The following is a 12,402-nucleotide window of genomic DNA, read 5'->3' on the forward strand; positions in this document are numbered from 1 at the left end:
CATATGACTCACAGTTTACCCATGAAGACAAACCTTGTGAATCCCCACGATGGACCCTCTCACCCTCCACAAACTGCACTCGGTGCACTGTGCATGTCACCTCCAAGTGTGCTAGGTACCCCAACAGAGGGATGATGAAAAATGGTGATGGTAAGGAGAGGCTCTATTGGTACCATCCACAACTTCTCATAATGTAAATGGAAAAATTACTGTTCTACTGTATATCAGACTGAACTGAACCAGACTGCTTGGTGCATCACGCACTTTGCAGCTGCCAACCAGTTTTCACGTGCAGGTTTTCTGTGACTCAGTTTGTGGTAAGTTGATCTAACACATTTCGCTCACTCTTGAAAATATGGACAAATCCTTATTTTTTTGTATTTGTCAGTCTTCAATTATGCTGGGAAAATATATTTTAAAAGATCAAAGTCTTGACTATTAAACCTTGTAATGGGCCCACCTCCCAGTGATTTCAGTTTTTTCTTAAATAGCATACATGATTGATGTATGCTATTTAAGAAAAAGCATACATCAATCATGTATGCTATTTAAGAAAAAGCATACATGATTGATGTCAGGGGTATAATCTGATGGAGTTACTGTCTTATGGAGTTGACAAAACTTTATATATTTATTGATTTCACAGCAGTCATAGTGACTAGTCATTTTAATTTTTGAAGTTGCAAAGAGTTAATGCTAATCAAAATACTCATTTTAAACCCTAAGTCTCATTTAGTGGAACACACTCCCAGACCACATCAGACAGTGTACCACTTACCGCTCCTTTTCACGAAGTCTGAAAACCTGGTTTACCCAGAACTATGTATGCCTTCATGACTAATCCTGCCTGCCTACCCTGTCTGTCTGCTTTAGCTTGTCCCAGGTTTTGTTGCATGCTTTATTGTTGCATTCTGGCTGCATGTATTACTGGCTGATTCTCTGTTTGTCCTTGAATAGGAAATGGTTTGTTTCCTGTGGTGTTATTCTATTTAAGTCGCTTTTATTTGACATCTCTCCCTTCCTCTGCCTCCTCTACCCCTCTCTCTCTTCTCTCTCTCTTCCCTGTGTGCTTACAGTTCTATTGCATGTGCTCCCATGTACTGTCTGGCTATTTGTATTGTTTATTCGTGTAAGTCTCTCCTTGAATTACTGCATGCTTGTTTTATATACCTCCTTGTTTTCAATGGCAATTCAATCAGGCCCAGGGACAGCAGCTGAAAATAAGCTAAAGCGAATGCTGATGCATTTACAGCAATGTGTAAATGTTGTCATTGATTAATGTGTATTGTCCCTGCACAAATAAATCAATTAAAAAAAAAGATTTAGAAGGTCTACAGAGTTAACCTGTTATGGCTGAAACATACCCAATATCAATATCATTTAATGAACAAGGAAGTGAGACAGGAGTTTTTAAGATATAGCTAACCCCCTTTTATGCCTGATTAAATTATGTTTTTGTAGAAATCTGACAAAGTTGACAAAATTCAGGGACACATTTTTATAAGGGCCAACATTTTCATAAAAAATGTATTTTAAAACAAAGATGAATATAACACTACATTTTTACACCTATGCTATCAGTATGTGCTGTTAGTTATAGATTTCGAAGGCTTTTAACACATTTTTTAATTGTATGAAGTTGTGAATTCTTGTCTGAGACAAGTTTTCAGTTTTCTGGCACGGGGGTGCCAGTTTAGAAATTAAAAGAATGAAAGCAGATCAAAAATATTTTTCAAATAATATTCATTTCCTATAAGTAAATAATTTTAGAATTATGTTTCACCCAAGAAACAGAATCATGGTGTTGATAAGTTATTATTTTATTTTATTTTTTGGCAGGACATGATTTGTCCAGTTCTCCAGAATGGGTGATTTACATAGGAATATGCACACTGCACCATGTGAGGCACAATATCACCCTAAAATGACTTAGATCCAACACTAGATTTCCACACAACCCCACAGGGAGGACTATTCTCAGTTAAAATTTTACTGTATTTGTGTGAATTCACTTGCAATTGTGCAAAAGCAGATGCATGAATTGAAAACATGCAGTGGGGTGGAGCCCTGAGGCAGTTGGTAATGCAATAGAGTAGAAAAAAAAGCCACCTCTGTCCTCTAATGTGTCTACCTGGATGATTAATAATGAGATGTATAGCCATGCAGTAGACATGTGTGCAGTGCTCCAACAGCAGCCACACAGGGCTGCACCACAGCGGAAGTACTGGGAACCAGGAACAGCAGGAGCCACGGCGCTGTCATGTTCTGGTGGAGAGACGCCTGCTAACTAACTCCGTTAACCCACCCTGACACACACATCCAGGGGACCATGGGAGGGTCTTCAAGCGTCGAGATACCGGGTGGAGGGACTGAAGGCTACCACGTCCTCAGAGTAAGAGCAGTTTAATGTCCTGGTGACACGCAGTGCGTTTTCTGTGGAGGCAGACAGACCTGATGTTAGCTGCAGACACAGAGGAGGGGGCTCTGCTAGCTAACCTCTTAGCTAATGTTGGTGCTACAGCTAAATATTATTATATCTTCACTCAGTGGAGTTATTTGATTATGACACATGAGAGGTTTCGCTAACATCTAATTGCCTGTAGTAGCTAGCTAACTGTCAGCAGCTAGTTGTGATGTATGTGAGTGTGTTTGTTGTAGGTTAGCATGTCGTTAAGGTGTATTCTCAGTGACCTGTCAGCCTGTTATATGTTAGCCTCCTTATCATTTATGTTAGCAATTTGTCAGGTTGTGTTTAAACTGCATGAATTCATATGACTTGACGTGGTATTTAGTGTTACAGCATGCGCAGTCGTCCTAACAAACAGATAATTACCTGTGTCTGCTGAAACCTCCATGATGCCTGAAGAACCGGTGTGGCTACTAACCGCAGGACACAACCACTCAACATGGGTGTGTGTACCTTCATATAGGAAACCCCTCATTGTTTTAATATAAAAGGTCATTAAAGTTCACCTTTATGTCACTTTTTTCCCAATGATGGAAGAAGAATTCAGATCCTTTATTTAAAGTACTAATACCACACTTTCAAAATACTCCACTGCACATATACGCCCTGCGTTCAAAACCTTACTTAAGTATAAGAATGTAAATATAAACAGCAAAATGTACTTAATGGCAAACTTAAACACTCTTCAACTCTGACCCTAGTCTTATGTTTTTGTGTCTAAGAAGGCATTCACACTGGTGCTATTTGGTCCACTTTAAACGAACCCTGGTCCGCTTCCACGGATAGTTCGGTTCATTTGGAGTAGTGTGAATGCCCGTTCGAACTCTGGTGTGGACCAAACGAGCGACCCCTGGTCCGCTTAAAAACTGGGGGTCTCACTTCACTTGCAAGTGAACCCTAGTGCGGTTCGCTAACAGTGGGAAATGCAAATGGACTATCCAGCGAACCAAAGAGAGTAAGTGACGTAGAGTGCATTTTGGGTAGAAAAAAACAAAGCCAACAGCGCAAACTGGGAGAAGCAGAGGTAAAAAAAGAAAAAGTCGGAAAATGTTTCATGGGCAGACGTGGAGTAGTGAGGAGGTGCATAAATGCATAAGTTTGGTGTTGCTACATTGTTGTTGTGGTGACCAAGCCGGCTGAAGGGGATGGATTTCCGTTTTCGGTCCTAGCCAACTGATGAACCGGGTTTTCTTCTTCCTTATGCTTTTCTCTTCCTGGTCAGTGGTCGTTTCGGGCCTCACCGCCCCCAAACGAGCAGCTGTTGTAACTGTGTGACATTGTCCAGGTAGTTTGGTCCGCTTTAAAAAGTGCAGTGTTAGGGGTGTAATGGTACATAAAAATCTCGGTTCGGTACGTACCTCGGTACACAAGTCACGGTTCGTTTTTTTTCGGTACAGTAATGAAAAAAATAGACAACTATTAAATATCTTTTACTTATTGGTAACCTTATTAAAACATACCACCACAGCAGTTAACTCTTTTTACACAATTTTGCTGCTGTTTTTTTAACACATTTTTTGAATGAAAAATATAAATATACATTTCTGCTTTAACAGTTTTACTCAATTAAAATAAAAAGTATAGTGCAGTAAACAAAACATGCTTATATCTAAAGTGCAGCTTAAACAATTTTACTCAACTCCAATGGCGTTGATTATTTCTTTAGCGCAATGGTCAGGGAAACGCTCTTTCTATTTAAACAACAACGATATCGTAGTTTGCACCAGATTGCTTTTTCTAGTCGTGCCGGTTGGGTCCATGTCATTGGTTCGACAGCCCATTGGTTCGACATCCCATTAGTCCGACTGTCCGCGGTGCTGAACGGCTTGCGGCGGGCATATGGTGCGCCGCGACCAGCTTGAGGCGGAGCAGGCTCACGGCTTATGTGTTTGTCACTTTCTTTTTCATTTTAACCCACACCATGATCTTTTCCTAACCCTAACCAAGTGGTTTTTGTGCCTAAACCTAACCAGACCTTAACCACAGGGCATCATGATGATTTCGGAATGGACTTCGAACAATGAGTTTAATATGGTCAGAACAATGATATGTCGAACCAATGGGCAGTTCCCGTGCCGGTTAACATTCAAACTCGGGTGGTGTCGCTTTAGATGCGTTAGCATGTTAGACGTGTTTCCAAGTACATACCCGACCGCTGTTCTGCAGTGCCGGCACACTGCTTTTGTCTTTTCAACTTGTTTATTTCCATCTTCGTATTTTACCTGAAACCAAAGTGTTCCCAAACGGAGGACTGTTTGCGGGTGGGTCTTCAGGTTCGTCAGGCTCACTTGCCATGTTGTCAAAATGCGAGAATGCGCTGCACAAAGTGAAAGCGGAGATTTACGGGACTCGGTCCGTCACTCAATTATGTCTGTCGGGGAACTAGATATTTTAAATGGTTCGGCTCGCAAAAATGGAATTAAAATAAAACAAAATAAAATAAAATAATATCCTGCGCCCAATAATTCGGTACAGGGTCATGCCGAACCGAAAGTCGCGTACCGAACGGTTCGACACAAATACATGTACCGTTACGGCCCTATGCAGTGTGAAAGTGAACCGAACCAACTGAAGGTGTGAAATTTTTTGGCATTCCCCACCCAATCGAACTGACTCCCCTGGACTATCCTGCTGTGAATGTGCCCCAAGAGACTAATGGAGATAACATTCTTTTGAAAGTGGTTCAGTATTGAGTGAGGCCGCTGCACCCAGCAGTGACGAAACCGGCTCCAGTGTAACCATTGGGGGTATTTGCATCAATTTATGTCCCCTAAAAGGGCTTATTTTTGCCACTGACGGGGTCAAATTGTTATTTGAAGTGTCTGACAACATTATGGATTGTAAATCTCACTCCATTCAAAGTTTACAGAAACAAAATAAAATTCACGAAAGCCATCTGAGTTCATCATTCTGCTGTTTCAACAATCACTAACTCTGGTTTAGTTATTCACCCAGTTATTTGCAAACATATGCTCTATACATGCTAAAATTACTCTTTATTTTAATGGAGTCTGTGAGTTTGGTGATAGCAATTATGTGGCTGTTTCTGGTTAAACATAAAGGATTATACTCAGGGTTGAAATTAACTTTTTTGTTTACCTGCCACTGTGGCTGCTGGATTCCAGCATCTACCAGCCACTCAATAGATCACTGTTGTTTATTTGGCTTGTGAGTGAAGCTAATCCAGCTGACAGCATTTGACTGGTGCTCACGTCCAACCCTGATTATTATCTTTGTGAAATAGGTCTATCTCTGTATGGATCTTTTCCATAATGTTGTCAGATACTTAAAATAACAATCTGAGCCTGTTAGTGGCAAAAACAAACACTTGAAGGGGACATAAATTGACAGTGCACAAATGCTCCAAGTTGTTACATTGCAGCCTGTTTAGCCACTGCCTGCTGCAGCCTCTTCACTCAATGCTGAACCAATTTCAAAACTGTTGTCATCATTACTCACTTAGACACAAAGACATGAGGAAATAGGACCAAGGTTAAAAAAAAAAGTTTCCCTTAAAGTATGTGAAGTAAAAGTACTCATTGTACAGTAAAATGTTCCCTCACAGTCTAGGATGTTTTAGGATTATTATTACTGCTGCATTAATGTGTATTTTGCATTCTGCTGCTATAGATGTTTAAGGTGGTCTAAGCTCAGTACACGGATCTTAAATGTAGGATAAAGAGAGAGCACTAGTATTGGCGCTGGAGTGCTGTTTCAAGAAACAACTGATTCCAATCTGTGACTTTCAGGAGGCAGCCCTTAACACGACGAACGATGTAATATAATCTAACAGAGAACGACTTTGTGTCCCTCCTGATCTGCCTCGTTCGTTTTTCCAATGATATTTCATTGGCCTTTACTCACAGCTTCTGACCACCAGCTGTAATTATTCGGTAATTATTTATCTTGTAGCTACACCTCAGGATGAACACTTTCATATTAGTGTCTGACCATTTTGGCTATTGGTAAAGCGCTAGTGTCTTATTGTTATGATTTTACAGGTGCAAGAGAATTCCCCCGGTCATTGTGCAGGACTGGAGCCTTTCTTTGATTTCATCATTTCCATTAGTGACACTAGACTGGTGAGTATAACCTGCTCTAACAATGACAGAGGACTGCTTTATGACAGATGATCGGAACATTGTGATCTCTGACAGAACAAGGACAATGACACCTTAAAAGAGCTGCTGAAGATGAACGTGGAGAGGCCCGTCAAGATAACGTTATACAGTAGCAAGACGCTGGCAGTGAGGGAGACGACCGTCACACCAAGCAACATGTGGGGCGGACAGGGGCTGCTGGGAGTCAGCATTCGCTTCTGCAGCTTTGAAGGAGCCAATGAGAATGTTTGGCATGTTTTGGTGAGTGTGCCGCTCTGATGAGGAAATATCCTGAAAGCTGCTGAGATATAATACTGGATATGATTTTTGGATGTTTAACCATTCGCAAGCTTGGAAATTTAACACAGAAATGTAATTGTCATTCAAGATAAATATAAATGAGCTTTCATTGCTGTCACCTAATGTGTTTGTACATGGTGTTGGAGTCCAGGAAGTGGAGCCAAACTCCCCTGCAGCTGTTGCTGGTTTGAGGGCTCATACTGACTACATTATAGGAGCTGACACCGTCATGTGCGAGGTATTTGCTTTCATGTGTAAGATATTTGCTTTCCAGATCAGTAGTAATATTGACTTAACAGGTGAATAACTCTTGTTCTTTCAACAGGGTGAAGATCTGTTCTCTGTAGTGGAAACACATGAAGGGAAGGAGCTGAAGCTTTATGTTTACAACACAGATACGGACAACTGCCGCGAGGTGGTCATCACTCCAAACTGTGATTGGGGTGGAGAGGGCAGGTAGGAGGAATTTTTACATCTGAAGTCAGTCGAAAACTGTGAATCGTGGTATAATATTGTTTTCTATCAGTTAACAAAATGTTGGACATACAAAACCCTTAAAGAATGCACTGTACAGTCCTTCCTACTGGCAACACGCATACAGCACCATGAAACCATAAAGTTTCAGGTGTAAATCCAGCCCTCAACTTTTGCCGCATGACTATCACACACCTCCTTAACATCTTTAGATGACAGAAAATAATCCCAAATAGTATAATTTTCACATAAATGCTTGGTTTTACCTGATAAAAATCAAGTATTGGTCAGGACACTTTTCATAAGAGAGAAATGGTTGTAGATAATTTATGTTTATACACTTAAAGGTCTTGTCAGCGATTCTATTCCAACACAGTTAAATTCAGCGAATATCTCCTCACAGTCGCTAGCTGACAGTTGTGTGTGTGCACAGAAAAATATCTGCTCTTTATATGCAGCCCTGCCTCTGTAAATGTAGCGTGTCTGCAGGTCCTTAAAAAAGTCTTAAATTCAATTTTATAAATATAAGGCTTTACAAGCAGTTTAATAGTCTAGTCTAACAATGATTTTATTTATTCCTCTTTTGATTTATTTTTGTAAAAACGAGTCAAGCTCAATTCTGCATTAAAGTTCACATGTCTGATGTTGCAAATATTTAAACCTACCACTGGACCTAATACTGTCTTTTAACTTTATACTTGCACTTACCTGTTGGCAACATGTACATTAACTTAACTCACTCCTTTAACCATATTCCTACATAAAACATACCTCTGCAAGGGACCACATACACACCACTTACCTCGATACTTACCTGCAGTGCACGAATAAGAAAGATATGCTTTGTAGCTCAGACTGAGCTACACAACATTATGTCGGCTGCTCTTCCACATTCTTGCCCATGTGGAGCAGAGCTACACCATGATGGGAATGAAACATAAATAACATTGAGATATTTCTGACACTTCTGAAGGAGCACCTGGTTGAGTTGAGTTCAAGTGTCATCAGTCTTTCACCTGAACCATTTCCTGTTTCAGTCCACAATATGTCTTCATTTTGGGTTTGGTAGTTTTGTTAAGGTTATTTTCACTTCTTAATTCAGTATTTTTAATAACGGTGTTCACAATTCAATTTTTTATAATTGCAATGTTGTGTATTGTTCCTAAAAATAACATTTATATAAATTTGTCAATCATTATTTAGTCGAGATTATATTGAATCCTATTTGACCCTGAAAAAAAACATAAAAACAGTTGTGTATCGTTTTACTGAATTTTAGTTTCATACAGACTTGTTTTTTCAGTCGTCTGTTACATATTTTACTTTTAGATCCCCTTTCTTTTTCTGAGTAAATTTTACGGAAACTTACAGTAAAGTTAATTTTCTCGTCTAATGACAGATGGACTCAACAACAATAGCGTATTCATGGAAAATAGTCACTGACTGAATGGGTTTTTAAATTATAGCATGCTAAGCAGCTACCGTACCATCATCTTTTAAAGTCACATGTTGCAATTTGTATCCCCCAGAGTGGAAGGTTGTTATCGCATATCATCTTTAAGGGCACTATGAACTCTCTGTGTGAACATTTTCCTCTCCAATATTTCCATCTCTTCAGTCTAGGATGTGGGATTGGCTATGGCTACCTGCACAGGATACCTACACTGCCATTTGAAGAGGGCAAGAAAACCAGTTTCTCTGCACAGACTCCCAGTGAGCCAGTAACTCCTCCGAAAGATGGCTTCACAGAGGTAGCTCAGCATCTTAAAGAAAAGACGTAATTGTCTACACACCTTGTGAACATTTACTGAGATGATGTAATTTTGGTTACCAGGTCCATCTCTCTGCTGTCATTCCAACCGTTCCAGTTGCTGCGTCTTCTTCTGCTACGACTAGATTAGAGCAGTCACTCGCTGGCTTGTCAGTGAGCTCTAATCTGACCGCTGTTGTTAGCGATCTACCGACAGGTACACAATCATCTCTAAATTTTCAAAACATCCTGTTGACCTAAATTCAACAACATATTACTTTAAGAACTAAAAAGAATTGACAGTGCAAACAAACAGAATAACGGTTTTGTTAAAAATTTTCAGGAGCTCCTACTGTCCCTCTGCCCAGCCATGTCCCCTCCTCACAAAGCGCTCCCCTGTCTGTCAGTCCTGCCGCCACACTACCAGGTTAGTAGAAAATATTTTGGGAGGCTCTGGCTCCTCAGGTGTGGCACCAAAGCCAGCTACTCTGAAGCCAAACATGCATGACATCTGCTAATTTAACACTGTCTAATATACATCATATTTGTTGCACAGGTTTAATGCCCTTACCTGGAGGTCTTCCACCCTTTCCTCATTTACCAAATCTAAATATCACCTTGCCACCTGGTGGATTACAACATACAGGTATTGTTTTGTTCTCTGGAATGTACTGGGGTTGGTTTAGATAATCCTGAGGTCTGGTGTTATTCGATATTTTTCTTACTGTCCACAAATCCCATAAAAAGACGAAAACCTAGGATGAATTGTTTGTATACTAATAAGTAATACATGTTTAGCCAAAGCATGGTATAACTCAGTGGTTCCCAACTGGTGGGTTGTGGTCTCATTCTGGATGGACCCCAGGTGACTCGCAAACGTGTCAAGTAAAAGGGTTATTCTGCTGCAAGTTATGACTTTAAAGACATCTGTACAGTAATAGTAATGGTCTGTTTGTGTTGTGCTCTACAGGTCTTCCACCCCTCACCCTGCCAAGTGTGGTCCCTGGTGTAACTCTGCCTCCACCTGACTTTGTTCTTCCCCCCGTCGCTGCAAATGCACCTCCTGCTGTTACAATGAATACCACATACCCCCCCTCTGCTATCCAAATGAACAGTTCACTGACCAGAACCCCCGTCGCACCATCAGTGGCCACCCCTGAATCAATAAATATCACAATAACTGCTGACTCATCTTAGCAGAGAGCGCTGTTAAAAGTTGTCGGCTTACACAATATAGCCAGTCTATTAGCTGCATCACTCAGTTGACAAATTGCTCCTACATGCCGTTACGATTGTCGTACGAGCTCTGGTATCTGGAGGATACTTGGAGCTGGTGCTGGTCTGCTCACATGAAGCGTGAATGTGTGTCCGGCAGAAGCTGGCTTGTTGATGGCAGTAAAAAGAAAATTACAAGAATAATTCAAGCCTCTCAGCAGAGTTCAAATATTCACTCTGCTGCAGAGCAACTTTTAAAATAGCTCATAACTCAATAGTAATAGGTATTAACACAAACTATGTGGGCTTTTTTAAGCTTGGCTGAAAGAAAAGGTGTAAAATATGTGGGAACAGGTTACTTTTAAGTGTGTGGGTCAGTATGTTGGCTTTTTTTTTTAGGACTACGGAGCCTTTGAAGGGTCATAATTACCCCTTTTCCACCACATGGAACCAGTTCTGTTCTGGTTCCCATTTAATTTTGAACCGTTCAGAGCATTTCCATCAAAAAGTTGGTTCTCAGGTCAGGCCAAAAAATAGGTTTTCCTTAAATTGAAGTGCCAATTGTCACCACATCAGTGGGCGTGTCATTTTCTACAGGTTGGAAAGGGAGGATGGGGGCAGCAGTGATGGAGAGGTCACGTGAGAAATCAAAGAGCGTGCAGTGGTCTCATGAATAATTAGTCCATGCGTGTTTTTGGGGGGGGGGGGTAAGACATATCTGTACTAACAGAACAAAAGTTTGCAGGTAATGAATGTAATCAGCCATTTTGCTGCAATTGTTTACTTCCATAGTGCATTATGCGACCTCTTCTGTTGATGACACATCCTTCATTGCAATGGTCCTGCTCAAAACTGGTGGCAATGCAGGCTGCCTCACAAGATATACCATGAATTGAACCAGTTAAGGACCCAGAGCTAATTTGGTGGAAAAGGGGTAAATGTTTTTTTTCCCCCTCAACTACTTTTGTGCTTCCTAGCAATGTTTTTGCAGTCTCCCTGATCCACAGGAACATTTTGTATATTGGTCCAGTCAGTTTTAAAGCACAGTTTAGGGAAATATTGTGCAGATACTACAGAATGGAGACCTGATTGCTCATTACTCCTCTTAAAAGAGCTTAGCTCCAACAGTATGCAGCCACTTCCTGTGAGTGCAGCTGCTCTTCCTGGCTGTGAATATGGTAATTGCTTAGACTAAGGTTGCAGTTTTGGTTGTAACTATGATGCTGTGAATATGGCTACTGTAGCTGTAAAGTGACTACTCTTTACTGCTCCTGTTAATGCTTTCACAGCTAATGCTAACCACACAGGATATAATAGATGTATTTAACACCACACTTAGCCAGCATAACCATGTCAGTTCACTGCAAACATTCCACCCCTGCATGCAGATATTGTTACACTATTATATAGATTAACTTGTCATAATCATGATGACCAAGGTATATACATGGCTACATCCAAAACCACAGCTACCGTCTGTCTCAATCAGACTTGGCAGCAGTCAGTGAGAAAGCTGTGTCGACTAGCTCTGCTCTATCCAGCTGCAATGATAGACCGGGCGACATACAGCTAAGGGTACACCCACACGAGGTGCTCCCAACTAGCAGCGGTCATGTAATACATAATAGTGTATTCATAATACAGCTCAGCCTCTCTATGGATCAGAAGAAATGCAGAACATATTGCGAGGTAACACAAAAAAGGAGAGAAAAGGTGGCTCTTTAAATTACTGGAGGTCTTCAGGGGAAGGAAGAGTGGTAACTTATACTACTGGGGATTTCTCTTAGAAAAGCAGGTTTGCTTGCTGCAGCGCTGTAGCCATTAAAAATGTATAATGGTGTTGATTTTGTACAAAAAATGATTTGTATAGTGTTATATCGTTACCTTGATTAAACTGATGTATTTTCTCTATCTCAGCCTCTTGTCTCCACTTCATATTCCTGTGCTCATCTCATCATCCTTGCTACACCCTGTAACAGTGCAGTACCAGACAAAGCCACAGAGTGTCAGTGTGATTTCAGAAAATGGAGACAAATGGCAGCAGATTGCAGCCTAAACTGTTCAGTGGGTCATCAAGTGAATACGGATGTTAACTT

At 40.7% G+C, this 12,402-nt stretch overlaps 1 protein-coding gene across 3 annotated transcripts; it reads left to right on the top strand.

Annotated features, from left to right (window-relative positions):
- Positions 1-2,068: 2,068 nt before the first annotated feature.
- LOC117248011 (Golgi reassembly-stacking protein 2-like) lies at positions 2,069-12,217 on the top strand. 3 transcript variants are annotated; one of them, XM_033612736.2, is made up of 11 exons: positions 2,069-2,392; positions 2,793-2,910; positions 6,469-6,549; positions 6,625-6,828; positions 7,019-7,105; positions 7,193-7,323; positions 8,960-9,092; positions 9,176-9,308; positions 9,435-9,518; positions 9,648-9,737; positions 10,062-12,217. In XM_033612736.2, the coding sequence occupies exons 2-11, from the start codon at positions 2,854-2,856 to the stop codon at positions 10,286-10,288; spliced, it is 1,227 nt and encodes a 408-aa protein (XP_033468627.2). In that variant the 5' UTR covers positions 2,069-2,392; positions 2,793-2,853; the 3' UTR covers positions 10,289-12,217. The 3 variants fall into 3 exon arrangements, with proteins under 3 accessions (XP_033468627.2, XP_078030627.1, XP_033468618.2); XM_078174501.1 differs by having other exon boundaries at positions 2,826-2,910; XM_033612727.2 differs by lacking the exon at positions 2,793-2,910 and having other exon boundaries at positions 2,146-2,392.
- The last annotated feature ends 185 nt before the right edge of the window (positions 12,218-12,402 follow it).

The sequence above is a fragment of the Epinephelus lanceolatus genome, chromosome 14, assembly GCF_041903045.1.
Source record: "Epinephelus lanceolatus isolate andai-2023 chromosome 14, ASM4190304v1, whole genome shotgun sequence".
In the NCBI taxonomy this organism is placed as follows: domain Eukaryota; kingdom Metazoa; phylum Chordata; class Actinopteri; order Perciformes; family Serranidae; genus Epinephelus; species Epinephelus lanceolatus.

Bases quoted from the DNA above. Each gene is read 5' to 3' on its own strand.
- LOC117248011 (XM_033612727.2), top strand. From the start codon at position 2,330: ATGGGAGGGTCTTCAAGCGTCGAGATACCGGGTGGAGGGACTGAAGGC. The intron at 6,829-7,018 runs GTGAGTGTGCCG...GTTGGAGTCCAG, and splicing joins AGAATGTTTGGCATGTTTTG to GAAGTGGAGCCAAACTCCCC. The intron at 7,106-7,192 runs GTATTTGCTTTC...TTCTTTCAACAG, and splicing joins CTGACACCGTCATGTGCGAG to GGTGAAGATCTGTTCTCTGT.